Source organism: Glycine soja, chromosome 18 (assembly GCF_004193775.1).
Source record: "Glycine soja cultivar W05 chromosome 18, ASM419377v2, whole genome shotgun sequence".
NCBI classification, from domain to species: domain Eukaryota; kingdom Viridiplantae; phylum Streptophyta; class Magnoliopsida; order Fabales; family Fabaceae; genus Glycine; species Glycine soja.
In genome coordinates, this window is record NC_041019.1 from 26238496 (window position 1) to 26257929 (window position 19434).

A 19434-nucleotide genomic window follows, 5' to 3' on the forward strand; every position below is an offset into this window, starting at 1 on the left:
TCAAGCTTCTTAGTCTCAAATGATGCAGCTGAGTTTGTAGCTACCTCATGCACTCCTCTAATGACTATGGCATCATTTCTGGCGCTAAACTGCTGAGAGGTGGAAGCCATCTTCTCAATTAAATTTCTAGCTTCAGCAGGAGTCATGTCTCCAAGGGCTCCACCACTGGCAGCATCTATCATACTTCTCTCCATATTACTGAGTCCTTCATAAAAATATTGGAGAAGAAGCTGCTCTGAAATCTGATGGTGAGGGCAACTGGCGCATAGTTTTTTAAATCGCTCCCAGTACTCATACAGGCTCTCTCCACTGAGTTGTCTAATACCTGAGACATCCTTCCTGATGGCTGTGGTCCTGGAAGCAGGGAAATTTTTTTCTAAGAATACTCTCTTAAGGTCATCCCAGCTTGTGATGGACCTTGGAGCAAGGTAATACAGCCAGTCCTTTGCCACTCCCTCTAATGAATGAGGAAAAGCCTTCAGAAATATGTGATCCTCTTGGACATCTGGGGGTTTCATGGTGGAGCAGACAATGTGAAATTCTTTCAAATGTTTGTGCGGGTCTTCACCTGCAAGGCCATGAAACTTTGGAAGCAAATGAATCAGTCCAGTTTTAAGAACATATGGGACATCCTCATCAGGGTATTGGATGCACAAGCTTTCGTAGGTGAAATCAGGTGCAGCCATTTCCCTTAGAGTCCTCTCACGGGGTGGAGGTTGTGCCATGTTCTCAGAATGTGCAAAATCAGAATGCTCAGAATCAGAATGCTCAAAATTATAATGCTCAAGATCAGGATGTTCAAAATCACCAATAACAGAATGCACAAATTCACCAGTAATGGAATGCTCAGAATGATCAAAAGGTATAAAATGATTCCTAACTAATCTATGAAATGTCCTATCTATCTCAGGATCAAAGGATTGTAAGTCAGATTGATTGCCTCTAGTCATACACTACATTCAGCATGCACACAACTAGTTGCCTTGTCATGTAAATAAAGGTGTAGGTTTGAACTACAGCTACCCTCAAATGATATCCAAATGACTTGAAATTTTGTTAGCAACCTTATAAAATGATGAGAAGATAGCACAAAAAATTTCACACAAAAATTCAAAGTCTAACTATGAAAGCTAAAAATGGTAGGTTAAGAAAAATAAGTGAATAAAACTTGAAAAATAAAAAACTTTTGACAGAATCGCTTTTTTTGGACGATGGAGACCTCAACCAGCCTACGGCAGGCTGCCACGGTGTAGGAATTTCTTTTCTACCCCAAATGCATATATAATAATTGCGATTCTGATAACCGGAGCAAAAGTTATGGCCGTTTGAAGTTTTGACAAACACAAAATTTGCTAGTTTTTTGGAACTTTCAAATTTGACCAAACTAAAGGCTCTAGCTACTTTTCCCACAAAATATGGATTAAAAGAAGTTACCACAAAAAAATTCAGCCAAAAATAACAACCCTAGCTACTAAAACAAAAAATCACAAATAATTCAGCATGGGTGGTCGCTAAAATCCGTTGCTAAGGAACTTCTACTACTACTCTGGTTTGCCGCAAGCAGAAATGGTCGCTAAGTCCGTTTCAAAACACTATTCACAGCAAAACACCCCAGATTGTAACAGGGGAAACGCTTAATGGGAAAACTGAAACAGAACACACACTAAACAAAATATCAAGATACTAAACGACACTAACACACATACTAACACAATACTAACAATTAAACATAAAACACGAAAGAATTAAACACACAACGCTAGCTATTATGAACCTTAGGACACTGCTCCCCGGCAACGGCGCCAAATTTGATGGAGGCCGTACCCGAATCAAATAAACATGAAAATGCAGTAACTAGGAAGTGATCCTAGGTCGTTTCCCAACGAGCAGTGACAAACCAAATGTTCATAATATACTTGCAGTAACAATAACGATTGGGGGGGGGGTTGTTTGTTTTGTGATTAAAGAGCATAACAAGTAAACTGAAATACGAAACTACTAATATTAAAAACGGGTTGTTTCCTCTGATTCAGAAGCCATTCTCTTATCCTGGGTTATGGAGAATTTGTCCCTAACAGTCAACCACTTAATCCAACCCTATTTCAATTTACTAAGCGAAAATCAACTTAGGGTTTTCTATACGTGATTAGGCACCACATACACCAGTTAGCCCTTCGTCCATCAAGCATGAACGCAAGTTAGGCTCAGAGGCAATTAATCGAACACGAAGCATGCACTGATTAATATTCACGAATTTGGGATAACTGGTGAAGGGAAAATTGCCAGGAAACCACATTACAAGCGAAACCTCAAAGAGAGTTGGGCTTCGTCCTCAAAAGGAAACAACACCAGAAAATCTAGCCTTCCATGGATTCAAACAGAAAACGCAAATGAAACATGAAGCAGAAACGTAAATGAACAGAAATGTAGATGAAACAGAAACGTAAATGAGAGTAGAAGAAGAAGCAAGAACAAAATTGTGATTAGAAACAAAAAACGTAAAATTGCATTACGTGAACAGTAGCATCAAAGCAGAAAATGTAAAACCCTAAAACAAAAGCTCTGAATAATGAATAGCATAACAGAATGCCTTGCATGAATCCCAAGGCTGCTATTTAAAAAGAGTCACTCAAAGTCACTGGGCCCTATTACAATACTCTGGCCCAAAACGAAATAAACACTGAACAACATAAAATAAAATTGCGAAATTTCCTAATTAACTAAGGTAAGCGCTGCTTAATTTGTCCTCTTCAAGTCCATAACCAAAATCCGGATTAAGCCCAATGTTTCATTTATTCCTGAAATTAGATTAAAAACATCAAATTAGCTAAATGAGCCCAAATAATAAAACTGCCTGATTAATTGACAATTAAGACCAATCAGTAATTAAAATGGTGCAAAAATGGTTTAGAAAATAGAAGAAAATGATGGCACATCACTAAGTGTTTATATCTTTTGTATAAAACCTATAATTAATATATATTTTTTAAATGTAGTAACTTCTTTTTTTATTCATTTGCTCTGCAATATGTAGCAAGGACGCAGAAAAATATTTCAAGCATGGATCGCATCTAAAACGGCCTGAAGGAGCTGTTTCAAGGGAGAGCATTAGTGCAGTGAAGAAACTTGGTCATCTTAAGGTTTGTTGTGTTTCCTACTGTCTTGCCAGTAATTGCTGGATTTTAATCTTCAATTAATTAGTGTACTCCAGTGTGTGTGTGTATTAATTTTGTTAATTGTAATGACCCATAATTATTCTTAATGTAGGATATTGTATCACTAAAAGTGGACTCTTCAAGGCGAAGCGTAAAAATTAAATAAATGAAAAAGTATTTTTACTAAGGTAACCAGGTATCACAATTTTATGAATGCTAACATGTTAAACTTTTCTTAATGAAGATTTTTTTAACACTATTTTTAGAGAAATATTTAATCTATTTTTTATCTCCTACCACATCATCTGCAGGATGAAGTCCGCAATGCCACAAAATTTGATCTACCAAATAAGGATAGAAAGGATTCCCAAGGAATATGCTTTTTGGGCAAGGTATGTGGAGTGAGCAGCTCCTTTACATCATATATATTTCATGGTGATGAGAAGTCTTTACAAATCACTTTTGAACTAATTCTTATTAGATCTAATTTTGCACTTTTTTTTGTTAGATCTAATTCTTGTTAGTCCATTTAATAGCCCTGCAAAATGTGTTATTTTTCATCTAAACATGTGACCTTTTTTTGAACACTGCAGGTGCTGGATTTGGATCTAAGAGAAAATATATGTTTCGAAAAGTGACCATCCAGCTCAAGCTTGTGGAGGGTGACTCTGCTGGAACTGGACCATTTCTATGTAAGTGAAAATTTTATCTTTTATTTTAAAGAACAAATTTGCTCATGATGCTCTTTTGATGTTTTAGTATGATGCTTGTGATAATTACTATTTACTAGCTATAGTGCTTAGTTAACAATGAACATAATTTACGGTGTACATATTTAGCTCAATGCATTGAGCTTTTCTCAAGTGCAGACAACCCGATTTGCATCAATGAATTGAATATTACCAGTTTAGGCATCATGGAGATTCTTATTTGCTTAGGTGGCTCCATTTCATCCACTGGCTCCACTTTATATGTGCTCATGTTTTCCTGATTTGATTTGCCCCCTCTGCCACCTTGCCACTCCAATTTCTTATTATTCAATTCTCCTCCTTTAGCATTTTTAAGTTAAATCAGTTTTTTTTTCTTGACTTGATGTTTTAATTTTTTATTCAAAATTTTAAATTATGATTTTTAAAATTATTTAAAATTGATTTAATTTTATCCTTTTTTGTCTAAATTAAATTAATCATATTAAAAAATATATTTATAATCATTTAAAATAAGACGATGTTAAATTTTCATCAAATATGATTTCTCCATGATGATGATTTAATTTAGATAATAAAATTAAATTGAATTAATTAAATAGCTGGTGCGTAATAAATGATGATTGCTCCTTAATTAGTCTCTACTGTGTGAGCTTTTTGCCTTCCCCGCTCCCAAATATCTCTCTTTCACAGAAGCAATCATTGAGGCACGCATAAAAATACAACATAGGTGGGAATATGTGTGAATAAATTGCCAAATTCCAAATAGAGATTTCTCTCCCTAGACAATCTTTTGTTTGCCACCTTTTCTTTTGATATTCTAATTCTATTTATTTGTACAAATTAAAATCCTTCGTGTGTAAAATCTCCACCTTCTCAATTCTTGATGGAAATTTGGCATCACATGTTGTATGACATAATTTTCTATCGTAGTCCTAAGTTAATTAATTGCAATGAATACATATTTTGTTTACATATTATACTTTTCTTTGCAATATTTATGCATACTGTATAAGTTGTTTCAATTTTCCAATTTTACATGTTGTTGCAGCATGAAGTTCCTTTATAGAATAGGTGGTGATGGTCCTCTTGTTGCTTTCGGTGCATCTGATGGTGTCATTAGAGTTCTATCAATGATGACATGGAAGGTGGGGACCTGAAAAATTAATATTAATCTAGTTACAATTATTAGCATATCATGTGATACTTTGGTTACTTGCAGCTTGTGCGAAGGTACACTGGAGGTCATAAGGGGTCTATCTCTTGCTTGATGTCATTCATGGCTGCTTCTGGTGAGGTAAGTCTTGATTCCCCATTGAAGAACTTATTCTACTTTATTGTATTTTACTTGCATTAATTTTTAAGAACTTAGTTAGGATTCTCTAGCACCCCCAATCAAGATAATTTATTGAGAAATTACAATTGCTAGTTGATATGTGAAATGTATGTGCAGGTTTTTCGCATGACTGATTATCTCTATATATTGCTTTTATAATTGGAAGTTGCTTTTGTACTTTGGTATGGCAGTTCATTTGTGTGGGGTATGTTTGGATTTCAGGCTCTTCTAGTTTCGGGTGCTAGTGATGGATTGCTCATAATTTGGAGTGCTGACCACTGACAAGATTCACGTGAACTTGTACCCAAGCTGAGTTTAAAAGTACCACTCTTTTCCTCATTCTAACTCCTATTTGTCAATTGCTTACTATGGCTGCTAAACAGGGATAAGCCATTGTTAGTTGTGGCTTAATTATTGTTCCTATTTCCTTTTTGTTGTTCAAGCAATTGCATTCTACATTGGAAGGTGAGAATACAATTGAAAGGAAGGATATGAGATGAATAACATATTATTATAATAGAAAGGAACATCTAAAATTTGGGTACAAGGCGAAATGCAAACTTACATTGGCAAATAATGTATCTTCCCCCCACCCCCCACCCCCCCCCCTTTTCTCTTTTTCTACCTTATTATTCTTTTCTGTATGACTCATTAATGATTTTGTGCATGGACATTTCATTGGTTAATGATACCACTTAATGCATCTATCTAGGCACATGATGGAGGGGTTGTGGCAGTTGAGTTGTCAAGGGTGATGGGAGGTGCTCCTCAGCTAATCACAATTGGTGTAGATAAGACATTAGCCATATGGGACACCGTCTCCTTTAAGGTGTGGTAGTGGGGCTAATGCCTGGCTATTTTAAAATTTTGTGAAAATTCTCCTGGTAACTAGAAAGACTTAGCATGAAAAAGCTTTTGATTCTCAGGATCTGCGGCGTATAAAGCCAATTCCTAAATTGGCTTGCCACAGTGTGGCTTCTTGGTGCCATCCTCGAGCTCCAAACCTTGATATTCTCCAAACCTTTTTTTTCTTCTAATTTCTGAATTGGCGTAGTATTTTTTGTTCCATGTATGACTTCTTCTTGAAGCTATCCAACCTGGAATGATATGAATATATTTCAAAGCATTCAAATAGTTGATATCAATCTTTTTGAATGGAGGCAAGGATAGATCAAAATTGAGTGTAACACAATCTGTGGAAAGCTTTACTTCAATCATGTTATCAGTTTCTGTATGTTGTATAATATGTTTATATACCTCAGGCCAATAAGTCCTCATTAACAAAGAAGAAATTGAATTTCAAGCCCAACCCTCATTACTCCCTGCCCAATTTCCCATTCTTTTTGTTTACTCTACCTGGTAATGAGTTTGGTCAAACTTAATTTTGCCTATGATTTTTTGGGGCAGGTGTATTGTATGGTTGCACATACTTTGCAGCCGCATCTTGTAGCTATTGGAACCAACATTGGTGTTATTATCTGTGAGTTTGATGCTAGATCTCTTCCACCCGTTGCTCCTCTACCAACCCCATCAGACAGTAGAGAGCATTCTGCCATATTTCTAATTGAAAGGGAATTAAAGCTATTAAATTTTCAGTTAAACAACTCTGCAAATCCATCTCTTGGAAATAACAGCTCCTTGTCAGAAACAGGAAGACCCAAGGGAGATTTTTTTGAACCATTACTTGTCAAGCAGGGGAAGAAGCACATAAGTACTCCTGTTCCACATGATTCGCATTTAGTTCTTTCTGTCAGCAGTTCCGGAAAGTAAGTTGCCTTTGACTTTTGCTACAGCTTGGTTGCTTTTTTTTTTTCTTGTAAAGAAATTTTGTAATTTAAAAGTAACTAATATTTTGTTCTTCAATATAATTTTGTGGCTTTGGGTTTTTCTATAGAATATAAGATGAATAAAATTCTAACTTCTGGCATTCCATATATATCAGTGATACTCAAAATAAATACTATCTTTTATGTGTTTGTGGTTTGTATTCCTAGATCTTTTTTTGGTTATGCTTCCTCCTCTTCTAGCATTTAGTTTCTTAAATTGGAGTGCGTTTTCTGTTGCTTTCTTACTGCATCGTATGTTTACAGGTATCTAGCAATTGTTTGGCCAGATATTCCTTATTTCTCTGTCTTCAACGTTAGTGATTGGTCAATTGTTGACTCTGGAAGTGCAAGACTTCTCGCTTGGGATACTTGTCGTGACAGATTTTCTATATTGGAATCAGCATTACCACCTAGAATTCCTATAGTTCCCAAGGGTAGTTCATCAAAAAGAGCGAAAGAAGCTGTTGCGGCACAAGCAGCAGCCGCAGCTGCTGCTTCTGCTTCCACAGCTTCCTATACATTCTTTGGCTTTGTCACTAGTGGACTCTTTTAGTATTTAATTATGATAAATTTTGTTTAGTGGGGTTATTTACTTCTGAGCATTCTTTAACACTGTTTAATTGCCTAAAAGGATTATAAAACTGTATTATGTATACACATAGTTAATAGTAATTGAGCTTCCAGTTTTTTCACATGACTTTCTTAAGAGCAGGACCCAACCAGCTACTAACTATGGGAGTAAATGAGGGGAAACAAAAGAAGGATTATCTTATCTGGACCATTTATCTGTTTGTTAATCATGAAATAGGAAAATGTATTGTCATGCTTTATTCCTATCTTTTGCAATATTAATTATTCAAACCTTGTTTTCGTCTATCAGCTGGTTGATGGGTTGATAGTGCATTATAACTTGGGCTTTTCACACCATCTATTGCAGATTAATGCTTCTACAGTAGGTACTTTCCTTGGCCCTGCAAAATCTTTATAGAAGTTGTTAAACAACATTTCAATAAACTGTTTGTTGGTGTTCTTGATTTTTCACATTAGTCTTACACATAGTTTGTGATTTTTCAATTACTGACTCAAATATGTGTATTTTTACATTTAGTAAACCACAATCATGCACTTTAACATCACATCAAAATTTGAAGGGGAAATTATAAATTTCGCAAAAATAATAATAAAAAATTCATTATTCTACATTGGTTGAGTGATAAACGATGTAGAAACCCTTCAAATTCTACATCGGTTGACTTATAACCGATGTAGAAACCTTGCCATTCCTACCCATTCTACATCGGTTCAGTAATAAACGATGTAGAAATCCTTCAAATTCTACATCAGTTGACTTATAACCGATGTAGAAACCTTGCCATTATTACCCATTCTACATCGGTTGACTGATAACCGATGTAGAAACCCTACTATTCAACATCGGTTTCAACCTTAGAATCAATGTAGAAAACTCACATTCTACATCGGTTGAGCTACACAACCGATGTAGAAAGGTCGTCCTTCAAAGACGGTCCTCCAACCGATGTCGGTATTCAACGACACTGTGTTACCACCACGCGTCGTAACCGATGTAGAAAGGCCATTAGAACCGATGTAAAAGACCTTTTTTTTAGTAGTGTGATTGATTTAATAGTGCGTTGGTCATTGAATATATCTTAACAAAATTATTTTCCTCTTAAGAGGGGACACATACTCACTAGAGTTGTAGATTTGATATAATAAAAAAAAAGTAATTAACTCTTTTATGAAGTAAGTCTTGTTTGCTTAACAACTCATTAGATCATCCACAATTAAAATTTTTTAAACATCAAAATCAAAGGTATGATTGGTCTTCCAATGATTATTAGTAGATCATCTAGACCTAACATATTAATTTTTAAAAAGTTATTAAAAATACTCAAAGAATTTGCATGTAACATCTATTACATTCCCAAATCTTTTTACATTAATTATAGAAAAAATCTTGGCCAATAATTAATATTAGAGCTTCCCATTTAAATTTACACATTAATATACATTACCATAATTAAAACAACAAATATTAGCATTGATTATACGCGTTATTTATGGATTATTCCGCTGGAATATATTAGAATTATGTTAATATTAACAATTACATATGTTTAACAAATTATCCTGCATTTGAGTGGGAAAATGATTGCATTTAATATTCTAGCTCACCTCTCTTTATATATATATATATATACATAAAGATAAATATAAAGATTAATAGCTTATAATTCACGTCTTATATTTATAAGTAAGGGTTGTCGTTTATAATTAAGTTGTAATTTTATTGCCGTTAATATCTTAGTTGGGGTGCTTTTTTTCAATCTCATTCAACAAAAAAATAGTTATAAATGACAGTAATATGATTTTTAGTTTTTCTCCATTTAATACTATTTATAGCTATTAGTTAATATTAATATTAACTATAGTACTGTCTTTATCATTGGACATTAAATTTGTAAATTGCATGTCTTCTCTATATAAACATGAGCTAAGTACTAGAAGGATAAATTTTAGCCTCTTTTATTTTCACTAGAGTGGTTTCTGATTTTTTTATATTATTTCTTATTAATTTTTTTTCCAAACAACTTTTAGTTTAATCAGAGCTTTAAAATTAAAAATAAAACAAACTAACACAACTTAGTTTTAACTTTAACTTAAAAGTAATTTTAAAGTAAAAATAAAGTTGGGCTAAATGATTCCTAAAAATAAGAACAAGAGCTTAATTTTTAATGAGACTAGCATACAGAAGCTCATTCCAAGTATCAGGAACACCAGCTAGGCACCAGTGGCTACAATCCGGGTCCAAATGCCCTCCAAAGCCATAAACAGATGGGTGGCCATCTATCCTTAGTTGGGATAGGGTAGTAATGTCCAGCAAATACACAGGCTTTTGCATGGCTCTTAGCACTTTCTCCAATACCAACTCTGCTGGGAGTGGTCCTCCTGGGTACCTGAATCCAAATATTGGCCTAGTTTGCCCTTCACATAAGTTTGCTCTTGGCTCACCCCATTGCGCTGGACTGGAACAATTCAAACGCAAGTTAGTTAACTCCAGTTTTACAAAACTATATGTTGATTTTCTTTTTATTTGTATATATTTTTACAATGACCAGTTATCTTTTTTGAAAATAAATATTTTTTTATTTTGGTAAATGATAAAGATGGGCTGAGGGATATCTTCTTGCTAGAGTTCATTATCTTGTTTGCCTTTGCCCTTTACAAAGTCATCATCATCAATCTTTTTCCTACGTACTTTTTTTTATTGAGTGAAATTTATGTGAGTCAAACTCAGGCTATCATAGACTAATGAAAATTAATTTTAGTTATTATGCTAACCAATGTCAAAAACAAAACTACCTCACCTCAGACTAAAATTATTAACTTTTAAAAAAGTAAGCTGCTAATTATTACTTAGAAGTACATATCATGATAATCAAAAGCTCACGAAACTACTTCTCAGAAGATTGGTTAATTTTCTTGAAGTCAAATAGAAGTTTTTCATTGAGTATATGAACTTGGAAGGTGAGTTTTCTAGTGGATTTTCGTATGTTATAAATGAATTAAATTAAAAAAAATCTCTTTGAAAATGAAATATGCCTAAAAAAGTTGATATCACAATTTTACAATTTTAAGGGACATTTAAAAATTGTAGCAGATACTTACTTTTGATGATCTGGAGAGACTCCTTGGAAGAACACCCTTGTTCGGGTAGGATCAATATTGTAATCAACCCATTTGGCCCATGTATTCAATGCTATCGCATATGCAACCAAGCGATCCATGTCTCTATATGTATGATTCCCTACTTGAATCAAATCCCATCTACAAGCCCAAATCATAAAAAAAAAGAAATAGAAAAAAAGTGTTATAGATCGATTTTGCGTGTGAAATATGATGAAGAGTGAAACTAGCTTATAAATGAGTACATACGGTTGTTTTCTTCCTGTGTGAATCCACCAATGCCAAGAGTCAAATATCATTACATCTATTCCTTTCCACGTTTGGCCAGCTTGAATTGAATCTAGTTTCAATACTCGACCGATACTCTCACCAACAATGTCCACAAGTAATGCATTGCGCGAGAACATTACCTTAACATCATAGGTCTGCAAAATTATGAGATACACTAATTCATTTTTAATTTTTAATTTTTATATATTAGAGAAGATGCCGATGAATGACGCATAAGGAATATGCTCATCCAAGCACCAGGAAATGAACAAACATGCATACAAGAGTTTCAGTGTTGCATGATGTAAAATAGTAGTAGAGGTAGAGCCAATCCACTACTACAAGAGATAAATGATCACTGATACTTGCTCCATTAATTCAAGACCAAAGTTATGTGGTATTTGTCCCAAGAATTGAACCCGAAGTCAAGATTGTTACCGTCGAAACAATTTTCCTTGTCCTAGTTTGAAATTTTTCATTGTTTCCTAACTTTTAACTCGACATAATCCGTTTCTTCCACTATTTTTGTCGGTGTGTTTTCAACAATAATCTTGGTTCTTCTGTTATATGTCTGGATTATTAACCAGCATGTTATTACTCTTCAATGATGGATCCATGAAACCAAAGTATTACATTAATATTTTTTTATCAATACAACCTTCATTCTATAAATTGGTTGGTTACCTTTTCTTGCTTGCATGAGTGGGAATCTAATATCTTGGGTGTGTCAATAGTTAACTAAGAGACTAGTTGTAAGAATGCATTATTAATATATATGATATCATTTAGATTATCATTGATTGACAACAATGCTCTATTTAATTTCAATATTATCCATGTATGCATGGTTGCAACCCAATCCAAATTTTATTTTGCAACTAATTATCATTTGGAGTTAAAATTGGGAGCACAACAACTACCTTGACATGTCTCAAGAAATTGGGGTGAATGTGAATTTGTGTAGATGTGATAGGTTTGGGTAGGGACTGACTAAGAATATATAGGAAGAAAATTAAGACAAATAAAAGTCATAAAAGTGATCTAACCGGAAAGGTGAAAATGGAGACATCTCCATTCCTTGCTAAGCTGTATGGGGCTTGTGGCACAGCTATGTGAAGCATGCAAGTGAGTGATTGCCATTGGTTCAAACCCAAAGAGTCTCCCACAAACATGATACTCTTCCCTCTAAGTCTAGTTAGGAAATCTTCACCATTGAATCTGCAAAACAACAACATTCATTAAAATGGTGATAACATGGTCTTGATGATCATTGAAATGGTTTTTTGTTTGGAACTAATGTAGGATGTGATCTTAATTGAGAACCAATTGGTTGAGAGCAACTTTACAACTGATAACTCTTATTTAATGGAGGAAGTCTGCTGACTTATACAGTAAACTTTTTAGAGGGTGGAATATAAAACAATAACCGTCAATTTTGTTAAAATTAGTGTAATTATAATTATAATTATACATATATTATACACATTACAAAATTATAAAAACTTTAACTTTATATTTTAATTAATAATTATTATTTTATAATTTATATTAGAAATTTCATCTCGCACTCAATTCAAGCTAGGCTTGAACCCCACCATCATCCCAAGAAAACAATTTACTAGCTTCAGAGGATTTTTGTCCCTCTCTGATTTAGCTTAGTTGGGCATTGTCTTCTTCCATTTAAAAGTCAAATAATTAACCAGCAGATTCAAAGGTAACTGACACGGAATAGTAAATTAATTACTATTTATACGCAACTTATATGCAATCTTTTTAACATACATGCAGAATATATAGAAAAGTAAACAATATAAGACACAACTGACCAATTTATACCGATAAAAATAGTCTTAATTGCTCACTATCTTTCTAAATAATATTCTCTTCATCTCAATTATAAGACAAAATGGATTAATTTGCGTTTATTAATTAAAAGAGTTGATTAATTTTTTTATTAGTATTAAATTTCTCTATAATTATAATATTTTTTAAAATTTATTTTTAACTTTATTGGATACCTGTATTCATTTTCTTCAATTTCCGTGGAGAGAATAAAAGACAATTAAAGATAAAAATTTAGTCAAAATAATTAGTGCACAAAACATTTGAAATGAAATTTTATAAAAAAAAAATGATTTTTTTTCAAAACTATGTTTTATAAATAAGAATAGAATAGTTTTTTTTTTCCTATTATACCCTTCACAATCCCCTTTTTACTATACTCACTCACTGCAATTTTTTTTTCCACAATGCATCCATTTCTCTCACATCAATTAATTTTTTTTCATGATGAATAAATTTCTCTTTCTCTTTCTTTAATAAAGTGTTAATTTAATTTCTTTATTATACTATCTCTATAATTAAGTATTCATTTCTTCTGTTTCCACTAGTGGTCAATAGGTAAATAATTCATCTTTGACAATCTTTTGAATTATTTATTACCCTATTTTATGATAGAAACTATTATGATAGAATGGGATAAAAAGGATAAATTTATTATAAAAAGTGTAAAAATCAATTTTATATATACATGTAAATGTTTTTATTCCAACAAAAATAGACTTAAATTTGCGATATGTCTTTGTTGAACATATATAATTTATGTTCAACAACACATTTTAACTATTTTTTTAACTTTTTTTTACTAGCTGAAAAACTTATTTGATTATCCGGTAAACAAATATTTTTAATAACTTCTAACATTTTTTGAAATATTACTTGAAGTAACATTTTTAAAAACGCTAGCTTATAGTTTTTAATATTTTCTTTCATTTATATCATAAATACATTCATTCAATTTTTTGAATAAATTATAATTATACTATTTTTCTGTTATTATAAACTTTTAAGCTACGTCAACAATTAGTTTTATCAAATACTTATAATTTAATAAGCTAATTTTTTAGCTTTCAGCTACCAACTTCCAACTAGCTTTTCAGTTTTCAGATAACTTTTCAGTTTCTAGTTAACTTTTCAGTTAGTTTTACCGAACATAACCGAAATATCATTTTTAAAACACTAGCTTCGAACTTATAACTTTTTATACTTATTTCCTTTTTGTTTAAATATTTCTTAGATTCTTTTTTAATTTTTTTTATTTAAGGTTAAATTTTATTACTTTTATTCTTTATGTAATTTTACATTTTTGAGCTACTTTAAAAAATAACTTTATCAAACACTTATAATTCCATAAAATAATTTTTAACTTTTAGTTAGCTTTCACTATGAGCTAGTTTTTCAATTAATTTTGTCAAACATAACCATTATCATATGACTAAGAAGACATTAATTTTGGAAAGAGAAACAACCATAAATAAATAAAAAAAATCCCCGGCAAAAAAAAGAAGACATACATGATAAATCTATGTCCACCTGATTGGGTGGGAAATAATCAAATGGCATGGCATGCATAGATAAAAAAGAAAGAAAAAAGAAAAGCAAATAAAAGATGTGAATACCTTGTTAAGTTACACCCTGCGGGCTGCCATCTATACTTAAGATAAAACTTATCTGGTCTACCATTGTTTTGACAATCAAATTCCCTCTCTATAAAGGGACACTTAGAGGTTTCATAAAGAGGGTATGAATCATCATAAACCCAGCTTCCTTGGAACAAATTACAACCATAATTCTCTGCAAAGCCTCTTGCTTGCTTGTGATCAAGATAACCACTTCCATGTATTTGAATGAGAAGGGTAAGAAACAGCACCACAGATATGGAGAAAGACCACTCCATTGGATTGAAGTTGAATGATGATGAAAGGTGAAAGTAGCAGTAGAGTTAGTGGTGATGCTTACAATAAATATGATAATATATAGACAAGGTGGTGTGCGGATTTTGAGTTTTATTTGTAGATGTGATGTGATGCGATGGTTGAATACCTGCCAAAGTGGTGATGCAAGAAAGCCATTTCAAATTTGTTTACCAGGTTTTCAATTTACGCATGAATTATGCAAGTTGGAAAAGTAGAATCAATGCATTTAAAATTTAAATCAATGCTAAAACCATACATCAATGCATTTAAATTTTACCCAATAGTTTAAGGGTCAACTTTGTAATTTCAAAGGTCCTTAAAAAGTAACAAAATTTCAAAATAAAATTAAAAAAAAGTAATAAATATATTTTTAATTAGCATTTATGTATAATTAATAGGGGTGTTCAAAACCGAAATCCAAACCAAACCGCAAGTTTTCGGATTAGTTTGGTTTTTTTTATAGAAATCGAGCGGTTTGGTTCGGTTTCGGTTTCTAGCTGAAAATTCAAATCAAACCGCATATTTACATATTATATATTTTTTTAATTTTTATTTTAGTACGTGTGACATTACCCATTAGGTGCGGATTGCGTTTCAGTTTCATTATTTGCGTTTCACTTACACACTACTGACTACACAATTCACGTTTCACTTACCATTATCCTAAACCCTAATATTCTTCTTCTTCTTTCTGCGAGTACCAGCGGGCAGCGGCGCACCTCAAAGGATTGATTGTGTTGCTGGGTTGTCTTGGTTTTGCAATTGAATGGTGGGAGATGCTGAAATATGATCTTTTTCTTGGATTTGGATAACTGAATTGTTGCCTTTGATCTTGATGATAAGATTACTAATTAACTTACTAAGGATTGATTGTGTCATGTAGTATATAACCATATATATGTTGCTGGTTAGGGGAGATTTTCAGGAAAAAATTATTGTAGGGGAGATTTGCAAAAATTTATGTTTGATTAGTAAGTGAAGGTGTTTGTGTGACATGATTTGTTGTTCTAGTTAGAGTTATTCTAGGAAGCATGAATAGATTTGGATTTGGATTTGGATGACACATCTCCTTTACATTTTCAATTCAAAGATAATAGTACTGAGTACTGATCGAGTATTAAAAGAAATATATTAATTATTTGATTGTTTTAATTTCTGCAGAATGAAGAATGAAGGCTTGGATTGTTTGACATGCAATTATTGGAGACTAAGGATGAAGAATTGGAAGGTTGAAATCATTATTCATATGTTTTTATGTTTTACTTGAATTATTATTATAGCAGATTTTTATGAATTATTTGGATCTATTGATTGTTTTATGTTTTTATGTTTTACTTGAATTATTGTTGTAGCAGATTTGTATGAATTACTTGAATTATTTGACTGTTTTATGTTTTTATACTTTATTTTCTTTAGGAATATTTAAATCTACAACATGTTAATTTTTATTATGATTATAAACAAGATTTTATAATTTAAAAAAAACCTGAAAAAATCGTCTATCATACCCTAATTTCGTCTGGGGACCATCCGTTTGTTGGGATGCGACCCTTGTTTGACCACTTTGAGGTACTTGGCACCCATCGTTAGACAATCCGTGAAGTTTCATGACATGCCGGAAGTCGAAAGGAAGCATTGTTGCACAGTCCGTGAGGTTCCGTAACATGTCGGAAGTCAAAAGGAAGCATTGTTGCACAATTCATGAAGTTCTGTAACATTCTGGAAGGTAAAAAAGGGATGATTACGTAATCCATAAGGTTTCGTGACATTACGGAAACAAAACAAGTATCGTTACGAAATTCGTAAAGTTCCGTAATGTTACGGAAAAAGAATCAACAAAAAAAGGCAGGGGGTGTATTTAGTAAACAGGGGGGTGCAAATAGCAACCAGGCCCACTTGGGCCTTCCACGAAGTTCTCTAGAAGGCGGTGCCTTCTGGAGGAAGCAACCTAGCTCGCCTGGGTGAGCTGGGTGGCAAGCTCCTCCCTCATTTTCCTATAAATAGGGGGATGAAGGAAGAACAAAAATGTTCAACCCTCTTGGTATCTAAAAATCACTTAAAATTAGTGAGAAAAATTGTTTCTGTGAAGAAAATCCAAGTCGAGGCGCTTCCGTAACGCTTCCGAGACATTTCCGTGAGTGATTTCGTGAAGATTTTCAACCGTTATTCGTCGTTCTTCGTTCGTTCTTCGTCGTTCTTCAGTCTTCAATCGGTAAGTTCCCGAAATCGAACTTTTCGATTCATTCTATGTACCCTTAGTGGTCCCCACATGTTTCGCGTGCTTTTATTTTCATTTCATTTAATTTCCGTACCCCCTTTTGACGTGCTTTAGTAATTTATTTAAGTTATTTTCTCGCCTAATCAAAAATAAAATAAATTTCCACCGATCATTCGTATTGTAACATCTTTTAATTTCTGTTAAAATGAAATCCGACCATTCGGTCATGCCGTAACGACGTTTAAAACCAAAAAGAGGCAAAATAATAATATAATAATAAAAAAATATCTTTTAGTAAAATAATCAAAAAAATCAATCGGATGTTTTTCTTTAGGATTGTTCTTTCTTAATCGAGTTGACTAATGTCGCAACATGCTCTTTTGCGGGCGAGCGAGGCGAGGCTCACGGGTGTGCTTTCCAAAGGAGGAAAGATGCACAGAGTCGCCACCAACGTTTATTTGTGGAAAACGTCGGAAAAACCGAAGGAAATCGGTCAAAATGAAAATTCTAAGTTTGGGAGTTGTATTTATGTTTGAGGAAGGTATTAGCACCTCTCACGTTTGTCTCAAAGGACAACCACCTATTTTTTAGAATTGTGAAATTGTGTTATCTTACCTTTTTATTTCTTTTTCTTTTTGAGGTCAACAAAAGCGGGGCTCTTGCTCCTACGTACCCTCCATCGAAGAGGAAATCAGACTTACGTAGTTATTTTTTAAGGGTGAATCAAGCGATTCTTTTTACTTGGAAGGTGATCATTTTAAGGTGATCCATTTACTTGGTAAGAAAAACTGAGATATTGAACTTTCAAATCCCTTTTATAGTGACTTTTTTGTGGACGAGCTTGACTTTGCGGGTTGATTTTAGCCTTAGTTTCACTTTAGTTATTTAGTCAATTCAATTAAGAACGAGAAATCCCAAAGAGAAACGTCTGATTGATTTTTCCACTTTATTTTACTAAAAGGTATTTTTGATTATTATATTATTATTTCACCTCCTTTTTGATTTCCAACGTGGTTACGGCACGACCGAACGGTCGGAATTCATTTTAACAGAATTTAACAGATATTACAAATCAAATGATCGGTGGAAATTTATTTTATTTTTTGATTAGGCGAGAAATGACTTAAATAAATGACTGAAGCACGTCAAAATGGGGTACGGAAAGTAAATGAAAACGAGAATAAAAGTACACGAAACAAATGGGGACCACCACGGGTACATAGAATGAATTGAAAAGCTCGGTTTGGGGTACTTATCGGTTGAAGACCGACAAAAATGAAGAACGAACGATGAATGTCGAAGAACGGTTGAAAATCTTCGCATAATTACCCACGGAAACGTTACGGAAGCGCCTCGGCTTGGATTTTCTTCATGGAAACAATTTTCCTCAGCAATTTCCAGAGAATACAAAGTGCCAAGAAGGCTGAACCCCTTCCTTCTTCATTCCTCCCCCTATTTATAGCAAAATAGGGGAGGAGCTTGCCACCCAGCTTGCCCAGGCAAGCTCAGCATGCCCAGGCGAGCCAGGTTGCTTCCTCCAGAAGCAACCGCCTTCTGGAGGAAGAATCTGGAAAGCCCAAGTGGGCCTGATTGCTATGTGCACCCCTTTTTTTACTAAATACACCCCGTTTTCTTTTTTTGGTGATTCTTTTTCTGTAACGTTACGAAACTTTATGAATTTCGTAACGATACTTATTTTCATTCTGTAAGGTTACGGAACCTTACGGATCATGTATTTACTCTTTTTTAGCTTTCGAAGAAGTTACGAAAACTCACGGATTGTGTAACCATACTTCCTTTTGATTTCCGCCACATTACAGAATTTCACGGATCGCGTAACCATGCTTCCTTTTGATTTCCGGCACGTCTCGGGACTTCACATATTGTGCAACAAAGGGTGCTAAGTACTTCGAAGTGGTTAATCAAAGGTTGCATGCCATCAAGCAATAGTCCCCGGACGAAATTAGGGTATGACAGTTGCCCCTCTTTACTTACCTTTTATTGGAGATAAGAGGAAAGTAAAGATAAAAACACTGATTTCGTCCGTCTTTGCCCTTTCCGTGATTAATCAATGACAACTCTCGTCTCTACTTCTTCTTTTTTCTGCACAACACAAAACAAAATACAAACAACAACAAAAACAACAATAACATAATATACATATATACACATGTTTGGCGAAGGAACCAATAAGGAAAATAACAAAAACCACATTTCCCAGTCACCGGAGGCTCCGCACTTGACGGTGGAGGACATATGAACAGCGGTAGGCAATCAATTCATGGGTCTCTGAATAAAAGTGGAGAATGGAGAATTGGCGAACAATGCTAGGCAATCAATTCGCGGGGCTCCAGACTCGTTGGTGGAGGATGCATGAACGGCAATCAATTCATGGGGCTTCGAATAAAAGTGGAGAATGGAGAATTGGCGAACAGCGCTAGGCAATCAATTCGCGGGGC

The 19434-nt window shown here is 33.7% G+C and overlaps 1 protein-coding gene, 1 long non-coding RNA gene and 1 other non-coding gene across 3 annotated transcripts; 2 read left to right on the forward strand and 1 right to left on the reverse strand.

Annotated features, from left to right (window-relative positions):
• Nucleotides 1–240: 240 nt before the first annotated feature.
• LOC114397770 lies at nucleotides 241–347 on the forward strand. Its single transcript, XR_003663395.1, has one exon. It is a non-coding gene; the product is annotated as a small nucleolar RNA R71 (small nucleolar RNA).
• A 4607-nt stretch (nucleotides 348–4954) lies between these two features.
• Nucleotides 4955–6009, forward strand: LOC114396022. The gene is made up of 4 exons (XR_003663189.1): nucleotides 4955–5010; nucleotides 5085–5159; nucleotides 5421–5519; nucleotides 5911–6009. It is a non-coding gene; the product is annotated as an uncharacterized LOC114396022 (long non-coding RNA).
• Nucleotides 6010–9751: 3742 nt separating this feature from the next.
• Nucleotides 9752–14907, reverse strand: LOC114396021 (protein trichome birefringence-like 43). Its single transcript, XM_028357922.1, has 5 exons — nucleotides 14461–14907; nucleotides 12049–12220; nucleotides 10982–11157; nucleotides 10715–10873; nucleotides 9752–10071 (listed from the first exon to the last, which is right to left on the reverse strand). Exons 1-5 carry the CDS (start codon nucleotides 14736–14738, stop codon nucleotides 9771–9773), a joined length of 1086 nt encoding a protein of 361 aa, XP_028213723.1. The 5' UTR covers nucleotides 14739–14907; the 3' UTR covers nucleotides 9752–9770.
• Between the last annotated feature and the right edge of the window lie 4527 nt (nucleotides 14908–19434).